The 20,525-nt window shown below is 45.1% G+C and overlaps 1 protein-coding gene across 2 annotated transcripts in view; it reads left to right on the forward strand.

Moving 5' to 3' along the window:
* LOC125451946 (protein phosphatase 3 catalytic subunit alpha) overlaps window positions 1-20,525 on the forward strand; it is a 285,163-nt gene that overhangs the window by 164,906 nt on the left and 99,732 nt on the right. For both annotated transcript variants that reach the window (XM_048529747.2, XM_048529753.2), the window contains exons 3-5: window positions 2,165-2,289; window positions 8,399-8,510; window positions 18,025-18,170. In XM_048529747.2, coding sequence (XP_048385704.1) covers window positions 2,165-2,289; window positions 8,399-8,510; window positions 18,025-18,170 — 383 coding nt within the window. The remainder of the gene's footprint in view (window positions 1-2,164; window positions 2,290-8,398; window positions 8,511-18,024; window positions 18,171-20,525) is intronic.

The following is a 20,525-nucleotide window of genomic DNA, read 5'->3' on the forward strand; positions in this document are numbered from 1 at the left end:
TTGCGCTTATGATTGCTCCCGTTAGAAAAAGTTGTATTTGGGGTGATGGCCTTTTGTGTGTAGAAGTGTCAGTAATTTTTATTTGAAAAGTTGCCTTTTGCCAGTTGTTGTGTATCATTTTAAATCGTGTGGTGTCTAAGAAAATCATGCTTTCCATGTGTGTTGTGGCTTTAATGGAGAGTTGATAATTATTGAGGATATTGACAAATTCTTCTAATTCTGTTCAGAATGCAAATGCTCCCTATGTCCGCACGTATATACTGAAAGTATTGTTATTGCATGACAGCATCACCTAATAAAGCAATTCGTGAGAATGAAATTGAAGCCCCCAAAATTTAAATAATAACCCCCGAGAAAATCTCAGGAGGAGCCCTAAACAAACATTAACAGTTTGATCTCTGTTCAGCGAAGTTTTTATTACAAAATTTGGAAGACTGGATGAATAACTTTATTACAAATGCTTATTTTTCGTGATGACCCCATTTTCAGCTGAATTAATAAAACTGCACCAGGTTGCAACCCTCTTAAACCCATCCAGGCCGGAGAAAATGGGGTGGGGGGGGGGGGATTCTGTTTTATTCTGTATGACTGTTACGTCAGTGATTACTCCAGTAAATTGTTAACAGGAGAGTGCAGGCCAGGCTACCCCTGCCCAACTTCCTGACTGAAGAACTTAACAACTGGCTGTGATCGAAAATTGCGTGAGCAGCACTTTGAAATGCTGCTGAGATGCAAACGGATTTAACATATAGACAAGTTTCATTTGTCATTTCTCATTATTTCCCCTTGTTTTTATTTAAATCAGATTTATTTCTGGTATTGTCATTGGATTAGTTCTGGTTAACGCTCTTGGGACGCAGCATTTTACCACAGCAGCTGGTGAGATTTAAATTCAATTAATAAAAATCTCTGGGATATAAAGCTGGATTCATTAACCAGGAAAACAATCATAATGAACTTTAGGGGAGGAAATCAGTCCTTACTCAGCCTGGTTTACGTGTGATTGCAGACCTACATTAACTCCTAACTGCCTCTGAAATGACCCCTCAAGCTGTCAAGTTCAAGGGCAGTTAGGAATGGGCAACGAATGGTGGTCTGGCAAGTGCCCCTCTCACCCCAATATGCCTCTCGGCTCCAGGGACCCAGGTTCAGCTCCACCCTCAGGTGACTATATGTTCATGTTTGCACTTTCTCCCCATGTCTGTGTGGGTTTCCTCCCACAGCCCAAAAATGTGCAGGTTAGGTGGATTGGCCGTGCTAAATTATCTGTAGTGTTCAGAGATGTGTAGATGAGGTGCGTTAGCCGTGGAAAAGGCAGGGTTACGGGGATGGGGTGGATCTGGGTGGGTTGCTTTTCGGAGGGTCGGTGTGGACTTGTTGAGCTGAATGGCCTGCTTCCACACTGTAGTGATTCTATGGATAAGAATGAAGGAGACCAAGCTTATTTCTTGGAGCAATAATTTTGTCAGATGTCAGTGGTTTGTACAGAGATGGTTCCTAATGGAACCTTATTGTATCAATCCTCCTCTATCTTTGGAGAAACACTGTGCAGTGGCAACTATAGGGTGTACAATTAATGGTATTCATATCCATGGAAGAAAGACTAGGTTATATATCTGTAACACCTCTGGGTGTCTTGAGGCACTTTTTATAGCTGATTGAACGCTCCTTTAAAGTTGGACCGGTGGGATGTGGATGTCTCTGGCTCAACGCCTATTGGCTGTCCTTCCTGAGTTGCCCTTGATGGGTTAGCAGTCAGCTTCCTCCTTGAACTGCTGCAGTCCTAGTGCACTCATTGCTGTAGCTTTGGAGAGGTTAGGGGATGTGGTTTGCATTGTACCTTCAGATTCAAAACAATGTCTTCCAGAGTGTGATGCAGCAGGGATGCTGAAATACCAAACCTGCGTCACGTCGACTGAGCAATGCACCCCTAGCTTGAATGTCACCTGCTCGGTGTAGAGATCCTGTGATCTACTAGCATCTCAGCATTTGACAAATCATTGGGCATTGCCATATTCCTGATGTTTTGATTCACCTAGTTACTAACTTGTAATAAAAGCAGGTGCAATTCTTCCATAAATATTATTGCTGAGTAAGGAGATGTTCTTTCACTGCATGAGGGGCAAAAGGAAAGAGCCTAAATTTTTCTGTTGATCTCTTTCAGTTTGCGGTGATATCCATGGTCAGTTCTTCGACCTGATGAAGCTGTTTGAAGTTGGTGGATCTCCAGCATCTACTCGCTACCTCTTCCTTGGTGACTATGTGGACAGAGGTTATTTCAGCATCGAAGTGAGTGAGAGGGCTTCCCTTCTGTATGTAGGATGGGGTTTGGGTGTTAGCCATGGAGGAAACTAGGCTGATATTCTCGTCGCTTCTCTGCAAAGACCTTCCTTCCACATCATCATTATCTCCACAGTCTGGTATTTCCATGTTCCTCTGGTAGATCTCTAGTTCTACACCTTCCATAACCTCAAACTCAACTAAATCTCTTCTGCCCTTAGCTCTCACCGTATCCTGTTCACCCATCACCCTGTGTTGTCTGACTGACTTTGACATTGACTCCTGCTGTGCTAACACTTTGGTTTAAACATCTCTCATCTTGTTTTCAATTCTCTCCATAGCTTTGCCCCTCCTTTTTGATCTGAAATTTCCTCAACCCTTTGAAATATCTGCACTCTTCTCATTCTAGCCTCCCGCACACCCTGGATTTTAATTTCCTGACCACTGGTGACTGTGCTGTTATCTCCCTGGCCTCTAGAACTCCCTCCTGAAATTCCTGCCTCTCTTCCCTTTAAGATATTTATTAACACCATTTTCCTTTGACCAAGCTTTTAATCTACTTATCTTAATATCACATTTCACAGTTCAGTCTTGGATTCTCTCTAATAGTGCCTCTGTGTAGCACCTAGCCATGCTTTACTGTGATAAAAACATGAGAAGCTATTACTGATAGGATGGACTAATTCTGAAACAATGCAGGAGTACAGAACCAAACAGTTCGTGCCCTTTTTAAATGTACTTTCTCATTGCTGACTGACAGATCCACTCTTCCTTCACCTGGCAGCCTAGCAGTCAGATACAGGAGTCCCACAATCAGCAATTCTCCCTCTAATCTTCCATCTCTCCCCACTCCCTTTAAGACATGCCTTTTCAACACCAACCCTCGGTCTAGGCTAACTTCTCAAATCTCACTTCCTTTTTCCCTCCATTTCCATTTTACTGCTGCCTCTGAAACACTCAAGGATGTATTTTAACATTAGAACTGAATTGTGGATGTTCTCATTTCCCTGTCCCCATGCTGTTCCCCCCTCCTCTGTGCCCTCGAGTTGGATTTGATAGAAACCTAACCTATATACCTCTCTCAGCTTCAATGCTTTCAGAAACATTAACACTGTTGTAAAGTCAGAAGAACAGTCTCCCACTTGAATAACAAATGGGTCATCTGTTTTCCTGATATTGGTGAGGGATGACCAGGGTAACTCAGCTGTTCCACTTCACAGTAATGTCCACTGCTGGTGCTTTGTTCAATGTCCCATTCAAAAGATGAACGCCGTACTAGCTCTGACATTGATCTGTGCATTCTACTGATTGGATCTCAATCTCCTGACTCTCAGGTGAGAGAGCACGAGTGACACCATGTTATAGTGCGAGGCCATCACTGGCTGTCCCTTAATTTGAAGATGATTCGGGCTCCACTCAGGGTCATGGACTTGACTTGTGAGACTTCATGGGATTGACCAGGCTGATTACTAACCAGCAGATCTTCAGGTACCCAGTACAGAATGTCCCATGAGATAGTGGGATCTGGAAAGCAGGATTTGTTTCCTGCTGGTGCATCATTTAAGGTGTTTGGACTCATTGTGATATACCTCGATGGACAGGTATTTATTGCCCTTTTGAATGATTGATAGCATGGCAGTGATGTCCTGCTTGCTCAACTCTCAAACAGTCAGCATTCCAGAGGAGGACGGCAAAACCACAGCAAAGACACTGTGAAGCTCTTGTTGAAGCACAGCAGTAAAAGTGGCAGCTTATTGTGCCAGTGAGGGTAGAGTGGCTTTGAGACATCAAAGCAGCCCAAGTTCTGATTTTGCTGGTCTTCCATTGTTTGGAAACAGTTATTATTTGATAATTGAAGCTCTGTGTAGGCCAACGTCCATCATTTTCTCTAATTTTAGGCATCAATGAACTGACAGGCAAAGTGAGACAGGAGGGTATTGTATTGAGTAAACCACTCGACCATGCTCCTCAGGCTGATTGCAGTTGCTGCTACTCTCTACCAAACCCAACCTGAGCTTAACATGGTGTCAAGTTTCCTGCTTGATTAATGAGTCTTTTGACTCCTGTCAGTTTGGGGCCAAGTCCCTTCGCAGCACCTTTAAGGACCCTCACCCTTGATTATTCCTTGTCATTTTGTGCTTAACTACTCTTAAACCTAATGCTGCGATCGCTATTTCTGAGATGCTCCTACTGACATAAGCTCCACTCGACTCTGCAGTGTCAGGTCCACCACTGCTTCTATTCTCATTGAGTAAGAAGGACACTGTTCAAGAAAGTTCTTCCATACACATCTGAGAACTTACTCCTCCTCCTTTGCCTGTTGGTCTGTTTCTTCGCCAGTCTATGTGAGGACCATTGACATGTTTTTACATCTTGTTGAAGTTTAATTTGTTTTGCCAAGGTTTTCCCACAATATTAGTGTACTGTACATTGAGAGCTCCACATAGATGTTGCTTTTACTGAAGAGTAACTGTGCCAAATGTAGTCTAGTGCTCGGCTCAGGTTCAAGTCCCACTCTACAGACACAAGCACATAACTAACACTGGCAATGTCAGTGCATTACTGAGGTAGCAAGGCTATTATTAAACTGGAGAGGGTTCAGAAAAGATTTACCAGAATGTTGCCAGGACTGTAGGGTGTGGGTTATGGATAGGCTGGGACTATTTTCACTGGAGTGTAGCAAGTTGAGGGGTGGCCGTGTAGAGGTTTATAAAGTCATGAGGGTAGTAGGTAAGGTGACTAGCAAGGGTTTTCTCCCCAGGTACCCAGGGTGGGGGTGTTCAAAACCGGGGGGCATATATTTAAGGTGAGAGGAGAAAGATTTAAAAAGGACATAGGGGGCAACATTTTGACACAATGGTTCACACGTGGAATGAGCTGTCAAAGTGGTAAATGCAGGTGCAGTAACAACACGTACAAGAGATTTGGGTAAGTTCATGAATAAGAAAGGTTTGGAGTGATATGGGCCAAGTGCAGGCAAGTGGGACTGGTTTATGGGAATGTGGTTGGCATGGACTGGGTGGACCAAAGGGTCTGTTTCTGTGACTCTATGCTGCATTGTTGGAGGTGAGGTCTTTCAGATGAGAACTTAAGCCAAGCCGCCCTATGGTCCAGGAGGTGACATTAAAGAGCCTTGATGATATATTTTGAAGGGATTTTGCAGGGTGGGGTTGTTGGGAGGGTGTTCTTTTCCTTGTCCTATATTCCTCAGTCAGCAGCACTTGCAGATTAATCGTCATTATCACATTGCTACGTTGCGGGCTCACAAATTCACTGCCACATTTACTACCAGTGTCTACGCTTCAAAGTTATTGGATCATCAGTAAAGCTTTGGGATGTGGTGAGGTTGTGAAAGGTGCTGTATAGGTACAAGACCTTGTTTGTTTGGAGACAATGTTATGATTCTCAAACACTTAAACACTAACTGCTATGATATTATAATGTTCTAACTCCTTGGTTAATAGGTATAGCACCTTCTCTAATGTCATTAACTTTCAATCATAGAACTTATTTTAATCTCCTGATGGCTATATTAAAAAAACTGAATTATATAGTCACGTCTTTCATCTTCCCTTTGATTTTAAAAAAGTCTAATTTATGCACTAATGGAAACTGGAATGGCAGAATTGTTTTCAAAGATGATTTGACATGACACTGGTGACTGAATTTATATGTACAGTTGATACTTGAAGCATTTTCTCTCCTGATGCTAATGCACTCTAATGGCCTCAGTCAAAACTTCCACTCAGTAATCCCACTGACAATGCATGAGCTATGCTCCCCAGCACACACTCAGACAGGGACAGGCACGCATGGACATGCAGGGGTAGGCGTACACGCGTGGGCTGCTCAGCATGTACCCGTGCAGCAATGTTGGCTGCTCCTCCTTCACTTAACTCACCAGGAAGCGAGGTGGGATCCTTCTGATGAACCGGGTATTGGGGATTGGTGATGAGGTGCAAATTACTTGATTTCCAAGAGTACCTCAAAAAAGAGATGTCCAGACTACTCTCATAATTCTTTTCCAGTCTAAGAATTAAAAACAACCTTTGGCCAATAACATTGGGGTGACAGACACATAGTGGACTGGGACCTAGACTAGAACTAAAATGAATTGATGCGAGAGAAATTGAGTTCTCTTGAAGCCCCGGTTTAATGACTTCCTGCTTAATTGAGCAAACATCACAGACTGGGAATCATTAATCTCACTCGCCTGAGCCACTGCGTTATCCTCTCCTCACAAAATACTCTTCAAGGCTCATTTTACTGTCTAATTAAAATACTGAAGGGTAGGGTCAGCAGGGTGCCAAGATAACCTCATAAAATGCTATTAACAGTGACATTATTTAATGAATCTCATCTGTGTCTATAATGAAAAGCATTACAGTGTGTGCCTGTTGTTTATTGCTTTTAAACATGTCACATGTAGATGTGTCACACCTGGGGATGTTAAAAGTTTGCTGCTGGATGTCAGTGTAATGTTCCGATGGTGATTGATCAGGACCCGAATCAGATCACCTCCAGAAATCACCACATACCCAAGTTGATTACTGATAGATCTGTAGACCAGTGAGATGGGTTTTAGTACAAAAGTCCATTAAATCAGCACTTTACCATGGAGTATCTTTACTGAACACACTAGAGCAAACAGCTTACAGAGTGTGTCTAAAACAAGTCTGTATGAACTAAGAAGATTTCTTAATCAAAACTGCAGAAGTTGCTAAAATATCTGTTGAACAAAATGCAGTAAGTCAACAACAGTCACAAGTCAGTTATAGATATCTTTGAATCAACCTGTTCAGAGATGTTATGACTCACCTCAGGAGCAGGGGAGAGTTGAATCTGGGCTCCTTGCCCAGAGGGAGGGACACTACTGATGTGCCACAAGAGCCCAATGTACAATTTTAAGATGTGAGTAAAACTAGCCCACTTTGTATTGCCTCAAGGTGTGATTGAGGGGGAGTTATCAAATCATTACCATTCAGATTTGGAATCACGATGTCACATAGCCAATATCCACTGACATTAAATTGAAAACAGCTTAAATAGTGGTACTGCTGTCTGTGATAGACATGTGCTGGAAACAAGACTCCTGAAGTTCCAGTGGTTCACTTTTGATTTAATTTTGCCAGGGTGGGAAGAATGGGATGGACTCCCACCAACAGTGTAATGAAGAAGTAAAGAGTTTAAGCAGTGGTTTCTGCAGGAGCCTTCCTGGTGAAAAACTCACAGGCTGAAGTCAAAATGGGAGAAGTCCGATTTGTAATTCAAATAAATCAAATTGAAACGCAATTGTTTGCATTTACATAGCGACTTAATCAAATAAAACATCCTGGGGCACTTTCAAGTTTTTTACAGAATGTTTGGCGGCGGGCTGCATGTGAAGTTGTGCAAATACCCTACTGGCTTTGTTCATGCATCTCAAGTTCCCAGAAGAATAGATCTGTTCCAAATTGTAATTCCTGCATGTTTTCAAGAAATGCATTATATTGTCCAAACACTGGTGTAAATTACAATCATGTCGTGACCTCAGTTCGATACAGTGGCTCCAAGAGCAGATCTGTGACTGGGAATACTGCAGCAATGACCCACCTCCTGACTCCCCACTTGCCCTAATGGGTGCAGCTCCAACAACATTCAAAGCTCAATACCATCCAGGAAAAAGCAGCCCCACTTGATAGGTGCCACATTCACAAGCATTCACTCCCTCCACACCATCACTCGGTTACAGCAGTGTGTACTATCTGCAAGATGCGCTGCAGAAATTACGAAAGATCCTTAGATCCTACAACCATTTCCAACTGCAAGGACAAGGGCAGCAGATGTACAGGAACGCCTTTACCTTCAAGTTCCCCTCCAAGCAGCTTACCATGCTGATTCCGAAATATATCACCGTTCCTTCACTGTCACTGGATCAAAATGCTGGGCCAAATGGACTGCAGTGATTCCTGAAGGCAGCTCACCTCTACCCTTCTCCAAGACAATTGCGAATGGGTAAGAAGTGTTTTCAGTGCCCACCTCTGATGACCAAGTGTAAATGAAAACACTGCTCACTAATATGTACGGTCCATGTGATGATATTCTCTGTAATTCATGTCCTTTCTCTCTCATTTTCCAGTGTGTATTGTACCTTTGGGCCTTGAAAATCCTGTATCCAAAAACTTTGTTTTTACTTCGTGGAAACCATGAATGTCGGCATTTGACGGAATACTTCACTTTTAAACAAGAATGTAAGTAAGGAATGTGCCTCATTCTGGTAGTTTTGAAGACTGTTTGTAAAAAACCTTCATGGATGACTGTCTAGAATTCTGCCAGAAAAGTGCATCCAACTCTGGGCGCCATAGTTTAGGAAAATTGCCCATGCTTCTTGCAGGGTGTAGACATTACTCTAAACACGACCAAAGCTGAGGGACTTCTGTGAACATTAGAGAGATTGGAGAAGTTGGGGTTGTCCTCCTCAGAACAGAGGGGGTTGTGGGGAGATTTAATGTAATGTCCAAAACCGAGGTGTTCCACTCATTTGGCGAAACTGCTTCCAGTGACTGGAGATTTGGGAGTGAGAGGTGGCAGATTGAAGACAATTGACCAAAATGACAGAGGGGAGGTGATTCTTCTCAATACAGTGAGTGATCATGATCTGGAATGAGCTGCCTGAAAGGGCAGTAGAAGCAAATTCTCTTCCAACCTTCATAAAATTTGAGGGCCCTCGTGTGGTGCAGTCATAGTGTCCCTCCATCTGGACCAGGAGGTTAGGTTTCACCTGCTCCACAGTGTGATAAATTTAAGAAAAAGTTTGAATAAATACTTGAACGTTTGGGAAAGCAGAATGTGACGCCCATTCGGTGACTCTTTCAAAGGCACAGGTATGATTGGCCAAATGCTGGCCCGGTCCCTTGTATGTTCCTGTGACCTGCTTGTAACATATGCCAAAAGAAGTGAAAAATTTTGTTTGAAGTAATTGATGATGTCCCCAGAAAACCTTTTGTGAAGCCTCACTTCGTTTTAGGGATTGTGTGATACATAGAATATTAAAGCCACTGTTTCCTGATCTTTGGCTCCCTCGGCTCCAGGCTAAGGCCAAAACAGCATCAAGGTTTTGAATACGACCAGCAGCCCTGTGTGTGAACAGGCAGCCAAATCAGTCACATCATTTTTTAAAAATTCATTAACTAACATTTGAGGCAAAGCTGCAAGGAGTAAGTTATCACGAGTGTGAAGCTCTTCGTGATCCTCTGTCAGAGTGAAGGCTTACCCTGGCGGTGCTTCAACAGGACCCCTACTTCCCACTAAATGCTTCGCAAAAGATGCACAAACTGTAGCGAAGAGCCCGAGTGTGATTTGATTCATCAAAAACATTTGAGACGCAGCGGCATCTCTCTTTCACACTGCAATTCCACAGAATATTCACTGTAATGTGTATTTGCTTGAATCCCCGTCGCCTGTTGGAATATCTGAGGGAATCCTGTGGGCTCTGTTCCTGCTTTTGTTGCTATCGGTGTCTAGTTTGCTTAAAACAAAAAGATGTTGAAATTTATTCCCAACTATTGTTTTTCCCCCTCACCTTCCGAACCTCACTGACCGGCTACAGTGCAAACCCAGCTTTGACACGCTGTAAAACTTACTGGGTCTCAGTAACCCTACTGAATCAGAATTGATTTGATGCCAACAGCACCTTTTCATTTTTATAGCACCTTTTAATGTGGCTTACCTCTGGACCTTATAGGAGATATGAGGTTTGGTGAGCAACAGCTTGACCAAAGAACTGTTTTTTAAGGAACACCTCAAGAAGGGTAGAGAATGGGAGTGATTTCAAGGAGGAATTCTACAGTTTAAGAAGTGAACAGCCTAAGGTGCAGTTTTCATCTCGGGAAGGAAAGCAAATTTCGATGTTTGAGACCAGCAGAGACCAGGGAATACTGTACATTATAGAAGGCTCGAGATTGAGAGCATCTGAATACATTATTTGACATAACAAGGTGTAATGCTGGATGAACACAGCAGGCCAAACCGCATCAGAGGAACAGGAAGGCTGACGTTTTGGGCTGAGACCCTTCTTCAGAAATGAGGGAGAAAGGACCCTTTCTGAAGAAGGTACTCGGCCCGAAACGTCAGCTTTCCTGCTCCGTTGATGTTGCTTGCCCTGCTGTGTTCATCCAGCTCTACACCTTGTTATCTCAGATTCTCCAGCATCTGCAGCTCCTACTATCTCTGCATTATTTGACAAACTGTTTTGAGGAGGAGATACAATTCTTTCAGGCCACCTTGCCATAAATATTCAAGATGAATAAATTAAATAACTTCCAACAAATATGCATCACGCTAGTAGTTATCCAGACTATTTCCATCAAAATCAGAAGGTGCCTCCCATTTACACCATTGATTTTGCACAGAATGACTAGGTTTGCAACTGTGAATAAACCATCCATTGGGAATTGATACAACTGAGCCACTGTGGGAAAGGAGAACCATTGTGGCTGATTTCCATTTTTGTTCAGAACCTTTCTCTGTGTTTAACTTCTGGCCCCAAGATAGTGGGTGTTGACTGATTACCATTAAACAAACCTGAGAACTCACATGGGAGAATGAGGATGTTTATGATTGACAGTAACAAGTCATTAATGGGTTAATAGGATGGACAGACACATGGCAGATGGGATTTAGTGGAGAGGAATGTGAAGTGGTTGATTTTGGCAGAAAGCACAAATTGCAGAATTGTTGTGACGCTGAAGGGGCCATTCAGCCCATTGTCGGTTCAGGCTCTCCAAATGAGCAAGGCATCTCTACCATCTTTTCTCTGTAACCTGCGTGTTCTTCCTCATCAGATAACCACTTCATTCCCTCTTGAGTGTTTCAACTGAACCTACCTCTGCTACACTCTCAGGCAGGTTTATCCAGACTCTAACCACACTCTGAGAACATTTGTGCTTGTGTTGCTTTTGCTTCTTTTAAATCTGAACCCTCTGGTTCCTGATCTTTTAACAAGTGGAAACATTTTCTCCCTGTTGACTTGTGTCTGAATACTTCTATCAAATCTCCCCTTAGCCTTCCTTTCTCCAAGGAGAGCAGTCCCAGCTTCTGGAATCTGTGTTCAGATCTGAAATTCCTGAGTTCTGGAATTGCACGCTCCAATGCCTTTGCTTCCTTCCTAAAGTGCTGTGTCTATAACTGGATACAGCGCTCCAACTGAGGCCCAACCTGTGTTTTGTATAACCTCCTTTTGTACTATTAGGGGCGGACAATGTAGACGAGTAGCGAATGACGATACGAAAGACTGTGCACGAGCAGAATGATCTGAGACAGTTTGGAGGTGACAGGGTGTATTGAGAGTAATTCCCAAAGCATGTGGCATCTTGGGATTGATGTTTAAAAGGCATCAAGTGCAAACCAGTGAGGCCATGTTGGACTTCATCAAACTCTGGCTAGACCCCAGATAGAATAGTGCACCCAGTTTTAGTCTCCACACTTGGGAAAGGATGTGAGGATTTGAGTGTGTGTGTAAAAGGACACCTACTGCACGATACCGGGGATGGGGGATTTTAGCTCCAAGATCAGATTGGTGTTCTCTTTGAGGCATAAGCAATTGAGGGGAGGTTTTATCAAGATGTAAAAAATTATTTGGGTAGGGTAGACAAGGAAACGTTCTACATGTTAGACTATGGGACACTGCCTTAGGGTTTCTTGAATGTGTTGCAGGGGACCTGGTGAGAGAGAGTTATTGTTAGGCTGTTACCACTCGCTCCCTGTATTGTTGGAGAGGATGGGGTTGGAATTTGAGACAGTTGATAGTTACAAAAGAACATTGACTGGGGCCTGGAGGGAAATAAACCTTCAAGGTTATGGGGGTGGTGGGGAACTGCTGCATGGAGAGCCACCAGGCACAGGATGTGTTGAATGGCCTCCTGTTGTGCTATAACTGAGTTTCTGACTTCATTCTGCGAGAGAGATGCACTGTTCTCTTTGAGGCTCTGAACAAGATTTGTCCTTCAGAGATAATGGGAACTGCAGATGCTGGAGAATCCAAGATAACAAAGTATGGAGCTGGATGAGCACAAAAGCTGACGTTTTGGGCCTAGACCCTTCATCAGGGAGGGGGATGGGGAGAGGGTTCTGAAATAAATAGGGAGAGAGGGGGAGGCGGACCGAAGATGGAGAGAAAAGAAGATAGGTGGAGAGGAGAGTATAAGTATGGAGGGGATAGGTCAGTCCAGGGAGGACGAACAGATCAAGGAGGTGGGATGAGGTTAGTAGGTAGGAAATGGAGGTGCGGCTTGAGGTGGGAGGAGGGGACAGGTGAGAGGAAGAACAGGTTAGGGAGGCAGGGACGAGCTGGGCTGGTTTAGGGATGCAGTGGGGGGAGGGGACAAGCTGGGCTGGTTTTGGGTTGCAGTGGGGGAGGGGGAGATTTTGAAACTTGTGAAGTCCACATTGATACCATTGGGCTGCAGGGTTCCCAAGCGGAATATGAGTTGCTGTTCCTACAACCTTCGGATGGCATCATTGTGGCACTGCAGGAGGCCCAGGATGGACATGTCATCTGAGGAATGGGAGGGAAAGTTGAAATGGTTCGTGACTGGGAGGTGTAGTTGTTTATTGCGAACCAAGCGGAGGTGTTCTGCAAAGCGGTCCCCAAGCCTCCGCTTGGTTTCCCCAATGTAGAGGAAGCCACACTGGGAACAGTGGATACAGTATACCACATTAGCAGATGTGCAGGTGAACATCTGCTTAATATGGAAAGTCATCTTGGGGCCTGGGATAGGGGTGAGGGAGGAGGTGTGGGGGCAGGTGTAGCATTTCCTGCGGTTGCAGGGGAAGGTGCCGGGTGTGGTGGGGTTGGAGGGCAGTGTGGAGCAAACAAGGGAGTCACGGAGAGAGTAGTCTCTCCAGAAGGCAGACAGGGGTGGGGATGGAAAAATGTCTTGGGTGGTGGGGTCGGATTGTAGATGGCGGAAGTGTCGGATGATGATGTGTTGTATCCAGAGGTTGGTGGGGTGGTATGTGAGGACGAGGGGGATCCTCTTTGGGCATTACTGCAGAGGCAGGGTGTGAGGGATGTGTTAACACTTGCCCCCACACCACCCCCCTCACCCCTACCCCAGGCCTCAAGATGACTTTCCATATTAAGCAGATGTTCACCTACACATCTGCCGATGTGATATACTGTATCCACTGTACCCGGCGTGGCTTCCTCTACATTGGGGAAACCAAGCGGAGGCTTGGGGACCGCTTTGCAGAACACCTCCGCTCAGTTCGCAACAAACAACTGCACCTCCCAGTCACGAACCATTTTAACTCCCCCTTCTGTTCCTTAGACAAAATGTCCATCCTGGGCCTCCTGCAGTGCCACAATGATGCCACCCGAAGGTTGCAGGAACAGCAACTCATATTCCGCTTGGGAACCCTGCAGCCCAATCGTATCAATGTGGACTTCACAAACTTCAAAATCTCCCCCTCCCCCACTGCATCCCAAAACCAGCCCAGCTCATCTCCGCCTCCCTAACCTGTTCTTCCTCTCACCTATCCCCTCCTCCCACCTCAAGCCGCACCTCCAGTTCCCACCTACCAACCTCATCCCGCCCCCTTGACCTGTCCATCTTCCCTGGACTGACCTATCCCCTCCCTACCTCCCCACCTATACTCTCCTCTCCACCTATCTTCTTTTCTCTCCATCTTCGGTCCGCCTCCCCCTCTCTCTCTATTTATTTCAGAACCATCTCCCCATCCCCCTCCCTGATGAAGGGTCTAGGCCCAAAACGTCAGCCTTTGTGCTCCTGAGATGCTGCTTGGCCTGCTGTGTTCATCCAGCTCCACATTTTGTTATCTTAGATTTGTCCTCCCAACAGTTTTAATAACAGATGGTCTGGTCATCATCACATTGCTGTTTGTGGGAACTTGCTGTGTACTTATTGGCTGCAGCTCTTCCTGCAATACAGCTGTAACTTCGTTTCAGTAGCATCTGATTGGCTGATAGTTTGTTGTGGTATCCTGAGTTCATGAAAGGCATCATTAGAAATGCAACTTTTTACTTTAATGGGCAGCTAACATCAACAGATATTTCCGAACAGTACCTATTACTGCACAAAGAGCATGGTTTGTGATTGAAACATTAAGGTAGATGATCAGCTGTGATCTAGAAACGTGCAGTGTGATTGAAGGGCCGAATGGCCTCTACCTGTGATGTTGTTCCAAGATTGTGAGGAAGCTTAGCTTTACCAGAAGCCTATGACTCAAGTTTTATTACCTCAAGGACCGGTGAATGGTCCTTCCTGCCCACACTTTCACCCCATGTGTTCCTCCCCAGGCACACTCAAAGGCCACACCATGACCCTCTGATAATATGTACAATTATATCATCAGCGAATGCTATTCATCCCTTCCAGACTGCTCTGTAATTCAAGTAGACCTTGGTTATAAAGTCATGCAGCACAGAAACAGACCCTTCTGGTCCAACATTCCCATGCTGACCAGACATCCCAAACTGATCTAGTCCCATTTGCCAGCATTTGGTCCATATCCCTCTTAAATCCTTCCTCTCACCTTAAACCTATGCCCCTCTAGTTTTGGACTTAGCCCCCACCCAAAGAAAAAGACCTCGGCTATTCACCCAAGCTATGCCCCTCATGATTTTATAATCCCTTTATAAGGTGACCCTTCAGCCTCTGATGTTCCAGGAAGAACCTAGCCCCAACCTATTCAGCATCTCCCTGTATCTCAAACCTTCCAGTCCTGGTAACATCCTAGTAAATCTTTTCTCCACCCTCTCAGGTTTAACAAAAACTTCCCTGTATCAGGGAGACCAGAATTGAGTGCAATATTGTAATAGTGGCCTCATCGATGTCCAGTACAGTCACAGCATGAGCTCCCAACTCCTAAACTCAGTTGATTGACCAGTAAAGGCAAGGTAACCAAACACTGCCACCACCGCCCTGTCTACCCATTGATCTGTGATCAGAATTCTATCCATTAGCGAGCAGAAATCTTCCCAATATTAATGATTGATATACCATTAACTGTCAATTATGGAAGAGATTTCTAATCCTCTGTCACATCTGCAGAATAAACATTGTTTAATTTTACTTGGAAGAGCATATGGTGTAAGCTGATAGCCCAGACCATGGTCCTTGGCAAAGACCAGGAACTGTATTATGAGTGCTGGTGCTGAGATTCTGGCTATGAGCTGGAGCATGACATTGAGATACAAAAGCCAACGTTCCATTCACCTGTTTGAGCTTTGCATACCTGTCCATGGCAATATAATATTTAATACCTGGATCCCAAATGCTCTTTGCATCTACACTCTTTCTAGTTCCTGAGCATTTGGAAAGCTGTCGAATACTCAGTGTCTGGAGATGCTGATATGATCCATAGTATACCTCATGGGCCAGTCAGTTCCCTACTAGCTGGTCTGCTTTCCTTTTGGAAAAGTTCCTTTCCTACGGAGTGTATCATTTGTAATCATCAGTGGCTGACAGTCTTCACTCGTGGCTCTGAAAAACCCTCTCCATGATGAACACCCTCTCCATGATGAAAGCCCTCCCTATCTCTGTAACCCCCTCCAGCCCCTACACTCCCTCCCTATCTCTCTCGCCCCCTCCAGCCCCTACACCCCCTCCCTATCTCTCTCGCCCCCTCCAGCCCCTACAATGCCTCCCTCTCTCTGTCACTTCCTCCAGCCCCTACACCCCCTCCCTATCTCTGTAACCTCCTCCAGCCCCTACACCCCCTCCCTATCTCTGTCACTTCCTCCAGCCCCTACACCCCCTCCCTATCTCTGTCACTTCCACCAGCCCCTACACCCCCTCCCTATCTGTTTTATCTCTTCCAGTCCCTACTCCCCCTCCCTGTCTCTGTAATCCCAATCTCCAGCCCCTCCCTATCCCAGTTATAATTCCACCCCCACCCCCCCCCCCCCCCCCCAATCAGCAGGCACACTTTGATCTGCTAACACTGTGAATTCCCTCCTTTGTCATCATCTGATAATTGGTACCTTTGTCCTTACAGTAAAGGGTGATCTGAAATAACAACTAGCGTATGTGCGAGCTTTAATTACTTTCACTTTAGGTATTTATTTTCATTTAAGTCTTAAACTTGCATTTCACAATTTTCTCTGGAACTATTTCAGTTCCCTGGAAAAACATGTTGTATTTTGCCTTACACTGCTGCCCTCTCCTGAGATATCGGCCTTGGCCATGAGCCAATGATGTTCATCTCGAGCAATAATCTGCTCGACAGCTTTCCGAAAATACCACCAGTCAAAGGGCTCCATTCACCTGCCCCTCTGGCTGATCATGTAGTGAACTGGAATAAATCATCATTACCTCGACCTGAACATCTCTCTGAAATCTGTTATTCTCCTAAGAGCTGTGCGTGAAGCAGCAATAGGTTTGACATTTCTCCAAATGATCAGACTGTCTGACATTGTCAACTCTCCCTCTGTCGAGTTTTGAATAGTTTTTGTTCAGGGTAGTTGAAACGTTTGTTTATGATATGTTCAGGGTAATTCCATGTCAGCCACCACTCGCCCCTCTCTTCATCTCACCTTATATTCTTTACTCCTGTGTCTGTATTCAATCCACCCACAACTGTATCCATACTATTCACCTGGACACCTCCCTGTGGGAACAAACTGCACATTCTCCCCATTCCTCAGGAAAAGGGTCCTCTGCTGATTTTCTAAGTGGTTTACCATCCTTATGCAATGGCCCTTTGTTTTGAACTCCTTTCAAGAGGAATCCTAATCTCTGTATCTGCTGTAATAAACTCCTCCATAACTTGAAAGATCACTATCAGATGCTTTAACCTGTTCTTAGCTTAGCAATAAGAGTCCCAGCCTATCTATTCTCCCATCAAAATTAGGATCCTTTTTTCAGGTGCCATTGTTGTAAATATTTTTGTGCACTTTCTCCAGCGGCTCTGTATCCTTCTTGAGTGTGAAGCGAAGAGCTGTTGGAAGTGGTCCGGCCTTCACTGGGGATTTGAGGGGTGATGATTGCAGTTGGCTGGACATTGTGTACCTGGTTCAAATGAACGCCAACAGCATGAAGGCTGAAGCGGGCTTTTCAGAGTCGTCACCCTCCCATGTGTCAGGAGAATGGAAGGGATTGGCAAACAATCCCTGACTCAATGGGAAGACAGTCAGTCTACACAGTGCCGCATTGGTTGGAATGTTTGCCCTGTGAAGCAAATATGATAGTACCCATGGTAACGTAGAAAATAGGAGCAGGCCATTCAGCCCATTCATTGTAATTATAGTTAACCATCCAACTCAGTCCCCAGCTCCTGCTTTCTTCTCAGGCCAGTTGATCCCCATCATTTGGGATGTTTGGTTAAAGTCGAGTTGCCAGAGACTGACTGAACTGTAGGGCTGCTGTCTCGTTAGGGAGAGATGACTGGGGTTGGTTTAACCTGAGGGCCACCATACCTCAGCCAACAGGAGAGTAGTAATCTCAGCCAGTGTGGGAATTGGGAGTCACTCTGTCCAGATGTCCAGCCAAATGAGCTAACAGCCCCCCAATATTTGCTTAAAACCTGAAGTACAATGTTACAACTGGTCATTTGGACAAAAGCCACTTTTAGAAACAAGGTAAAGGTTTTAAGCTGAGCGTGTGTTAAAACTGTGAAAGATGAACAGAACATGCCTCTTTAATCTACTTCAATTCTGTTAGAGTTGATGATGTTTAACTTGATGCATTTGTGGTTTTGATGTTAATACATTAACTCTTGATGTGATATCTGTCTGTCCAATAGGCAAAATAAAATATTCAGAACGGGTATATGACGCGTGCATGGATGCTTTTGACTGCCTCCCTTTGGCGGCTCTGATGAATCAGCAGTTCCTGTGTGTTCATGGTGGTCTGTCTCCTGAGGTTAACACCTTAGATGATATTAAAAAAGTAAGTACAGCCATAACTGCCGTGTTAGTTTTGTCAGTTTAGTTACTTATTTTTTATTTCATCATTTTAGCTTCCTTGAACTGGCTGCTGCACATCTTTAACAAACTGTAACCACTAAAGCAGAGTTGTCCAAAATTCACGCAGGAACTATACAGAGTGTTCAGTAATAAGTATTCACAGTTTGATCCAGCTCCTTCTGAAGACAAAGCCTGCAGGTACTCAGAATTTCTGAGCTTTGAACGGCCCTACCACTATGTTCCTATGGGGGGGGTTTAATTCTGTCTGTAATGGGCTCAGTGGTCTGACAGTTAGCTCATGTCTCAGTCCTGATGATTGGCACCACCTCAGCTCTCAGGAATGAACGCTGTCATCGGGGTCAAGTTGTATTGGCTGCAATTAGAGTCATCATCGTGGTCCAGTCTCCCCTTTCTAATCGAAAAGACCAACCCACAACATTTGGTCTGTTGCCAATTGCTGAAGTGCTTCAGCTTTTAATGTTACTGAGAGCTGCTTCAGTGTTAGCAAGAACAACTTGAATTTATGTAGTGCCTATCACAATCCCCAAGGACAGCCCAAAGCCAGTGAAACGTTAGCCCCTACTGCAATCTAATAAATACAGCTGTCAGTATGTACTTAGCAAGCTCCCACAAGCTGCCCTGCGATAGTGACCGAGCAATCTGCTTTGTAACTTTGGTTGAAGAATAAATGTTGACCATACAGGCGCTGTTGGTCCTTTAGCATCTAACTAAGTGATGAGCCAATGTTTATTGCCTTACCTGAAAGAAAGAACCTTTACCCATGCTGCAGCCCTTCAGCTCAGTGCCAGGAGTCTCCACCTGGATATTGTGCTCAACGTCTGGAGTGGGACTTGAACCTATAGTGCCCTGATTCTGAATCTGACAGTGCATACTGTTGGTTGAGCCATAGCTGTGAGGTTAGTGTTGCGCAAAAGTGATGCTGAGAACTAAGGGTGCTCCTGGGGAAGTGAAGGGAGTTTGCCTTTGATCCCCTTGTGTTGTAACTTGGAGCTCCCCTCATGGGTTACAGACATTGCCAAGAGAGAATTCCTATGGACTGCCCTCTGGCCAGTTAATCATTCCACCTCCCTCATACACTGGAGGAGAGGCTCTGGAGCATGTCAGGCACTTCCCGAACTTCAGCAGCCTCCTTTGTCTAAAGGCGGTACAGATGAGGAGTTGGCCCGAGGACCACCAGCACCAGCCCAGCCTTTTACGTACTGCAGCAGTGACGATACAGACTTTCACATGACCTGCTGTAAAGTCACTGTAGTCTTACCAGACCATGGGATTGTTCTCCCAGCTGAGAGAGAGGGACGACTGGTGGCAAGTTTAACCTGAGGATCACCGTACCAGCAGAGACCAGGAAGGAGAGTCCTACATGGGAACTTCGGACAGGTTGGGAATTGTGTACAGGGTACTTGCCATCACTCTCCTGTACTGCAGCGACAGTGTATTGCTAATGTTTAAACAACACATAGGATTGCAAGAGAAAGCCTGTGAGCAGCTCTGATGTCTCTGCTGTGTTCTGTGGATTCAGTGGGAGGATCATTGAACAGATGCTACCATCCTCCTTGAAGCAAGCTGCATAAACATCCAGGCAAAACTGCCCACTGGACCTGCTGTGATGGACAAGACTCTGTGATCAGAAGCTGTGCAGGGCCCTCATCCCCAGGTCGTGTCTATTGCCCCTCGAATGGGCAGTGTTCTAGGATAGAGAAAGAAAACATTGCAAAGACTCTCTGAAACCTTCCTTGAAACACAGCAGCATCAGTGTTAACCAAAATGGCACATCAAGCTCCTTTGTGCTGAGAGGCTTGGTGCCTGAATGATGAGACAGAGCGAAGGAAGAGACCCCTTTGCCCTGGGGATGTCTTATGTGCTCCTAATCCTGAGGTTTGAGAGCCACCCTCTTCATGAAGATCCAGGGCAGATACTGGCAGCTGGGAGCAGATGCCATCTTCGGATTGAGGGATGACAGATGTCAGATGGATTGCAGCTGGATAGATTATTAAATAACTGAGTGATGAACCTTGGGAAGGATTTGGTTCCCAACCTGAACTTAGTTAGACAAAGACTGATATGGATGCAGTGGTGGCACCATTACTTGTTTCTGGCTGTTATGTTGGGAGGGGCTTCCAACCTGGGGGCGATCAGAGGTGTGGGTGGTAGACAGAATGTGGCCTCTGAAAGCTGTCTTTCCAAACTTGACTCAACCCCCTCCAACACCCCTCTCCCCGTAGACCGCGCCCCTCAGAAGACAAGGCAACAATGTATTGAGCTTCTCTGTCTGGATGCCCCACTGAGGACGTGGACTTGACCAGTGAGTATGGCTATT

Source organism: Stegostoma tigrinum, chromosome 1, assembly GCF_030684315.1.
Source record: "Stegostoma tigrinum isolate sSteTig4 chromosome 1, sSteTig4.hap1, whole genome shotgun sequence".
Classification (NCBI taxonomy): Eukaryota; Metazoa; Chordata; class Chondrichthyes; order Orectolobiformes; family Stegostomatidae; genus Stegostoma; species Stegostoma tigrinum.